The sequence below is a fragment of the Heloderma suspectum genome, chromosome 7 (genome assembly GCF_057233095.1).
Source record: "Heloderma suspectum isolate Gila_16-S chromosome 7, 16-S_ref, whole genome shotgun sequence".
NCBI classification, from domain to species: Eukaryota; Metazoa; Chordata; class Lepidosauria; order Squamata; family Helodermatidae; genus Heloderma; species Heloderma suspectum.
In genome coordinates this window covers 85,319,096-85,326,499 of record NC_139464.1, presented here as the reverse complement: position 1 = coordinate 85,326,499, position 7,404 = coordinate 85,319,096, and the positions used below count along the sequence as shown (strand labels likewise).

Here is a 7,404-nt window from a genome sequence, read left to right as displayed (position 1 = left end):
CGTCCAAATCCCAGCAATTCCTTGTTAATATTTATTTATTTATTTATTTATTTCAGTATTTATACCCCACTTTCCAAAGCAAAAAAGCCTTCACAAAGCAGCTTACAAGATAACAATGCTAGTATAAACACAACTTCAAATAATGAAAATTCAGTTGAAAAGCAAACAAACAATTCCCTGAGTTTCTTCTAGTTCTATGACTAAGATTCCAGTACATGAATGGAGATGTTAGAGAGGTTTGGCAGTCGTGGAGGGAGCAGGGGTGCTGATATCTGATATCTGATATCTGGGGGGGGGGGAATTGGCTCTGGATCTTTTTTTTGAGATTGCCTAAAGGATCTTGCCATGGTGTAGTCTGGTTATGACATAAGGAGGAAAGTGGCATCAGTAGCTACTCTGCAGTTGTTGTCTTTCATGGACATGAGGATGTAGCTGTCGTTACCCCAGTAGGTGGACCAGGAGTTCTTGATAAGCCAGTAAAGCTCTCCTTGGAGGACACCATAGCCAACAGCGAGGACCACATGAACCAGTTCGCCCCTCTTGTTTTTGTATTTGGGCTCGCAGTAAATGCCATTGGAATCGAAGGAGAAGGTTCTGTGGGAGGCGTTGATGCTGACGGACACAGGGCCATGATTGTAGACGGCTGCCTTCAGCACCATAATGTTCCCAGCGGTGACGTTGACGTAGCCCAAGAGCTTGCCCACAAGCTGAGTCTTGTTGCTATGACAGTAGCCATTCTGGCCTTTGTACGGTCCATAGGACTCCGTGCTAGCAATGCTGCCATGTGTTTCAGGAGGACCCACTCGAATGCCTGCCACTCCTCGCCACCGTCACAGGCGTAGTTCCCAAAGCCCCAACAGCAGTCAGTGAGGATTTGCTGAGAGAGTGGGATGAGCTGCCCAGCCTTGAGGAAGAACACCCCTTCCAGGGATCCGGTGCTAGAAAAACTCCAGCAGGAATATCTTCAACTTTTAGGCTCAGTGGTGTGTCTGTGTGTGTGTGTGTGAGAGAGAGAGAGAAAGTGACAGAGAGAGAATTAAGCACCCATGTGGGCAGGAACAATTGTGTGGGTCAGTTCCATTCCTGCTGCCACCATTAGCACGCTCTCAGGGTGAGTGGCACATCTTTTGGCATTTTCCAGAAGCTGTGACCACTTGGCATCAGAGCTGCATTCAGGCTGGGGCTAGCAGGGCATGGCCCCAGGAAGCAAGCTTCTGGCTCCGTTATTAGCATGGTGGCTCCACGGCTCTCTTCCTGATCTTCCTAGCATGACCCCTGGGCTCACTCCTAGCAGCATGATGGTGAAGCAGACTCCAGTGTTCCAGCACCAGCCACACCTGAAGGAAGTGCAGCCAGCTGTTTATTTATTTCATGTATTTATTTTTTACATTTATATACTACCCCATAGCCAAAGCTCTCTGGGCAGTTTACAACAAATACAGCCATGGAATACAACACAATAAAACATAATATAAATGTTTAAAACTACAATATAAAATAAAAATAAAACTTAGCAGCACTGCCAAGATTTAAAATACAGTAACAAATAAGAAGGTCTTCACCTGGAGCCACAAAGATGACCATGAAAGTGCCAGGCGAGCCTCTCTGAGAGCTCATTCCACAACCAGGGTGCCACAACAGAAAAGGCCCTCTTCTTAGCAGTCACCCACCTCACTTAGCTGTTGGGACACTGCGGTTCTCTCTCTCATCATGCCACTGCACCCAGCATTGAAGGGTCAAGAGAAGTGGCCGTGCCTGCTTGGAGGGAGGGAGGGCAAGAAGGAGCGCCTTGGCTGGGAGTGGGAGAGCAGAGCACGTGTGATGGCAGAAGGGGAGGAGGAGGAGCTGGGGCAAAGTACACACTCCTGCGCTGGGAGAGTGCACAAGGTGGTGGTGTTGTGAGCACAGTCTGTGTAAGAACAGGTGAGAGGAGGATGAATGCTGGCTAAGGCTGGGGTCCCCAACCTTTTTGGACCAATAGACATATTTGGGAATTTGAGGAATTGCTGTGGGCACCACTACAAAATGGCTCCCATGGAGGATGTGGCTAGTCACATAATGGCTACCATGGGGGCCTGGCTAGTCAAGAGATATGTGTGAGGGCAGAAAACAGTGAGGCTAGAGGCTGGGAGTGGAGAGAAACAGCAAGAGAAAGGGGAGAGAAAGAACAAGGCAAGGGATGGGGATGGGAGAGAAAGAAGGCTAAGGATGGAGAAGGGAGAGAAATTGGAAAGTCAGGGTTGGGTGGAGAGAAATAGCAAGACTATGTATAATTGCTAGAATTGTATTTTCATATATAGGCATTTCATACGTATTCATTGCTTTAGATATGTACAAATCCATGTATGTATATTTTTAAAAATGGGGATTTTTTTTAAAAAAAAAAGCTTTGTGGGTGCCTGTGAATACCACATTGGAGGACCCCTTCGCAGGTGCCATTGGAGGGCCCCATGGGTGCCATGTTGGGGACCCCTGGGCTAAGCCTTAGCCAGGGACTGCCTCTTCTCCCACAGGAGGAGCTCTCCTCCAGGGATGGCTGGGAGAATGCGTGAAAACCAGCTCCCTCTTGCCACGAGGCTTCAGAGAGGGGGAGATGGGAGGACCAAATTGAGGCCTCGATCTCTCATGATTAGAACTTCTCATTTTAGGACAGCACTGCAGCAGCCAGGCAGCATTCGGAAGTGAGGGGAGAATGTCTCACCATTGTTTTTCTTTCAGATCATTTGTTGTTGATTTGCTGTAAACAGTTCCTGGGCAATCTTAGAGTGCCCAGGAACTCTAATCCTTATCAATCCCTGATAGCTGGAGGGCTCCAAGATCGGAGCCCTCTGCCTATCCTATACCCTGCGGGCAAGAAAAAGCTTTCTGAGTATTTAGGACAAGGGTGGGGAACGTCAGGCCTAGAGCCCAAATCTGGCCCTCCAGGAGTCCCAATCCAACCCTCCTTGGATGGTCATGCCCCCTTCCCCATGCTCCAGGCCCGTTTCCCCATCCACCTATTGCCTGGTGGTTTTCTGGCTTCTGTGCAGTTTTTTTTCCTCCACTCTAAAGGTTGCAATTCCTCTCCTAAGACGTCATTACTGGCAGTAAGAACTTTAAGCTACAATATGCTGGGATTTTTTGTTTTTGTGTCTTTATATTTTGGCCCTGCCCTTTTGCCTTTGGCCCCTGAGAGCTTCTCCAAAATGGAATTCAGCTTCAAAGAAGAGGTCCCCACCTCCCCGATTTAGGAGGACAGAAAGTATCAGTGCTGTGCACAATTGGCCTCTTGAATTTCTCCACCTTACTTGTGGGCAGAGAAATTTGGGAGACAATGTCACTGAATTTCTCCAGGTGGGGAGGAGAAATTCTCCACAGTTTCTCCCAGGTAGGGTTCCCCTTTGGCAGGGCTTGTAGCACAGCTTCTTTCTCTCTCTTTTTGGTAAGGGTTTTGGGGGGTTTTCGTGCTGCAGCAGCATCAACTGCCTTGGCAGGCTGGCCCCCAGTTTGCATCCACCGCAATGCAGATGGGGGCAGTGTGGGGGAACCTCCAGTGATGAGGTGGAGTTAGTGCTCTGCCAAAATCTGTCCTCCAGTTTTCTTCCCCCCATGAAAGGGGCTTCCATTGTTCTCCTTTATATCTTTATAATTTATGTTTGTGGTGTTTTTGAGCTTACCTAATCACAGCAGGCCTCCCAGGCTGCCTGCACGTCCTGATCTGAAAAAGTCCTATGGGAGGAATTACCTCATGGTGCCTTAAACTGGGCTTTAATTGAAGTGTAGGAAGCTGAGGAGGCTACAGGAGGCCAGATAGACAATTGTACAGTGAAAAACAGGACACTTGTGCTCACTCCCGAGCCACCTCCTAAGTAAGGGCATCTCTGCTCCCGCTTGTAGAGGGGCTTTCTGCTTCTGTTTTAAATGCAGGATAAACAACTGACTACCTTTACATGCGCTTCCTTTCCCCCCTCCTTCTCCCCGTATCTGAGTCATCCATTGTCTTTCACTGACCTCCCTCTTCTTCTTGCTGTTTAACTGTTTTCACAGAGGAAACTGAAGCGGAACACAACGGGGTAATTTGATAGCTCATTATCTGCAATCTATTTAAAAACGGAACAAAGGGCATTTAGTGCAGGAGGTGCCTTGCAGGGTCCCGGCGTCATGTAAAGAGCCCGCGAACTTCTGTGAAGGAGCAATCTCAATTGCAGGATAAAAGTCCGGTGTGAACGAGCCCTAAGGTAAGCCCAAGAAACCCAAACCGAACCCATGAGAATTTCTCCAAAATGTCTTCACCACTGAATTTCTTCTCGAAAGCAATTTCTCTTCTATTAAATTGAATGAGAACGGTTAAAAAAAAAAGTGGGAGATTTTTGGCACATCACTAAAAAATATGGTTCCAGATCAATTAGTACATGCAAGGAGCATCTCAGGGCTACACTCAAGGTCATTTTCCCACTAACCTCAATGGCTGTACCTCCATATTTGTACTGGGTAACACGGACAGCACAAAGACAGGGGCTCCGGTCCAGAGGCTTCTGGCACACCAAAAGCATAACTGAAGTTCCTGTATGTCCAAAGTCTTCCCAGCATAGTTCTGCAGACGCAGTGCCATTGATGACATTCCCATGAGCTAGCAAACCACAGTACCAAGCAGAATATGTGAGGGTCAGACTCTGGTAGGAGGAGAGAACATTGTCGCAGAGGACACTCATGTGCTAGGAAGCAGTTGAAGGATCCTTCATAAGTAGAAAGAAAAACAGAAAGAGTCATCATTGTGTGCACACATATGAAGATTAAAAGAAGCAGTTAAGCTTATTTTTAGTGGAACAAATAGTACTTTATTGCTTTACACCAGATGGCACAGCACGTGACCCACCAAGCTCAACGTAGCCTGCTTATAAGTGGCATCCTGCCTGGTTCTTGACCAGGCCCCCTGTTTCTGCAGTCCCACGCAGAGAGCAAAAACAAGATTTATCGAGCCTGTTATAGGCAGCCACACAGTGCTGGTGGACTCTGTTTCGCATTGCGGAGGAGGGGGGAAGGGATGTTTCACAAGTTCTACTACCTGCGTTATACACTGGGCAGGATGTCTTTGGTTTTGATTTCAGGAAATGGGTTGTATCCTTTGAGCTGAATCCAATGTTAATCTAACTTAGGTCCCATTCATTTCAACAGGTCTACTCTAAGTAGGACAAACATTGGCTACAACCTACTGGACTTTTGGAAAGGAAGTTCAATGTGAAATCTCTACTGAGATTTTGTCATAGGCATTTTAAAACAAATATCTTATGTTTTGACCTGGTGTGAAAAGTCCAAGGTGACTTCTCTGCTCTCACTAAAAGAAAAAAAAGAAAAAGCTATGGCAGTACTACTACACAGTGATACCACTGGGTACCCATTACACTTGCCAGAGTAGCCTTCTCCAACCTGGCATCCTCCAGATGTGTTGGATGACAACTCCCAGAATCCCCCAGGCAGCATGCATGGCTGGGGGATTCTGGGAGTTGTCATCCAACACATCTGGGGAGCATCAGGTTGGAGAAGGCTGTGAGAGAGGTTTTCCAAAAGGAACCCTCAAGGGGAAATGAAAAGGGAAACACTGCTTATAAGACCCTAGTAGAGCCTTTTCTTTGTTTGTACAAGCCATATTAATAGGTTGGGGGGTGGGGTATCATCTGACATTTCTATTCTTCTTCTGAAAGCCATTCATCTCAATATATGGCTTACACAGGTACTGAAAATGTGTCAGTTAGGTGCCGTTGCTTGGATAATAACTTAATCTTATTACCAAACAGCCAGATGGCATGATACAAAACTATACATGAGGAATATAGGAATATATCCTCGGAAGAATGACTCCTACGTTACAGCAGCAGAGATGACTATGAGGAAAATAGAAATCCTCTGTTCAACAGGAGAGCAGTTTTCATTAATCATAGGCCCCTGATATTTGAAATGGTGACTTGAAAAGGCATCACAAGGTGCGGTAGAAGCCAAATCAAACCACTTTCAGAACAAAAGTGGTAATATTCATCCTGCCTGTGCCAGATGGATGACATCACTGCTTCACTGAGCTTTCTGAAAAAGATGGTGACATTGTAACCAGACAAGACAATACTCTCCACAGATGCTAAACTAAACACAAAGGATCGCTGTTTATACAATCACAATTTAGGTAGGAAGTCTTCAGCTGACGCTACTCATCCCACATACTCTGGAATGTGCTTTTAAAAAGCCTAGCATTTGCCAGGATGTGGAAATAATAGTTTTGCCACATGGGAACACTTTGGCATTTGCCTTTTCCCCTCCAATGAAGGGAAATGTCATAATTCTTTTGCCTCAAAAAACAGTGGCCTGGCTCATGACTCCAACAGAACTTCCGTACTGGTCTGCTAGTTTGGAATTGGTAGTCTCACCTCCATGGCCCATGTTGAATTCCTGGTCAGGGAATTCCTGGTATGCAAAAGGTCCCTGGTTCGATCCCCAGCATATTCAGCTAGGATTGGGAAAAACTCCTGTCTGAAACCCTGGAGAGCCACTGCCAGTCAGTGTCAACAGTACTGGGCTAGATGGACCAATGGTCTGATCTGATACAAGGTAGCTTCCCATGTTCCTACAGTGACGATGAGCTTTTCTACACAAGACTGTCAATTGGCTGTATCTACTTTTGGTTTCATTGCAGAATTGAGATCTGAGCGTTATGCAAACAGCATTTCCTTTCCTGCTTTTCCACTTCATAACCTCTAGATGGCACTGAGGTATAGCAGAATAGTCCAGATACACAAGTGGAAAAATTATTTTCTTTTGCTTTCACAAATAATGTCGCATTTTCCCTGCTCTAAAAATACTCACCAAAAGTGCTCTTAAAAAACAGAAGCAAAACTGGAAGGTCACAATATAATCTAAAGAACCCGTAAACAACTGTGAGTAGGGAATGACAAGTGCAGGATAAATGCCTTATGTAGAAAAGCCCAATGGGACATGTGTATAGCATGGAAAGGCATATTGTTGCAGAGATATATGCTGGTTATTCTGGAGATAGCTAGATGTTATATTGGCAAACATGTGGTCCCAACCCTGTGAGGGTTGCTGAGATAATGAGAATGCAAGCTGAATGGAAGGATCAGTGCGCCACAGAAGTCACCACTGCTGCCAACTGATCCTCTCTTGCAACTTCCCATCCCCTTATTAGCATTAGGAGTATGAAACATCGGGTTGTAAACCCGATGTTCCCCTCATATAGCACCACCTCAGTCTATCCCAGTTTGAATCACCTCTTATTGTTAATCAGATTGCCGGGAGAATTATCAACAACCTCAGAGACACAGACAATACCACCCTAATGGCAGAAAGCGAAGAGGATCTAAAGAGCCTCTTGTTGAGGGTGAAAGTGGAGAGTGCAAAAGCTGGTTTGAAACTCAACAT

At 46.1% G+C, this 7,404-nt stretch overlaps 1 protein-coding gene across 1 annotated transcript; it reads right to left on the bottom strand.

Moving 5' to 3' along the window:
• Window positions 1–359: 359 nt before the first annotated feature.
• Window positions 360–4,691, bottom strand: LOC146340031 (counting factor associated protein D-like). The gene is made up of 2 exons (XM_084811904.1): window positions 4,454–4,691; window positions 360–820 (listed from the first exon to the last, which is right to left on the bottom strand). The coding sequence occupies exons 1-2, from the start codon at window positions 4,689–4,691 to the stop codon at window positions 360–362; spliced, it is 699 nt and encodes a 232-aa protein (XP_084668030.1).
• Window positions 4,692–7,404: the final 2,713 nt, after the last annotated feature.

Excerpts from the sequence above, each read along its gene's own strand:
- LOC146340031 (XM_084811904.1), bottom strand. The coding sequence starts at position 4,691 with ATGAGTGTCCTCTGCGACAATGTTCTCTCCTCCTACCAGAGTCTGACC. Across the intron at positions 821-4,453 it reads TACCCAGTACAAATATGGAG|GAGTGGCAGGCATTCGAGTG; the intron begins GTACAGCCATTG and ends GACGGTGGCGAG.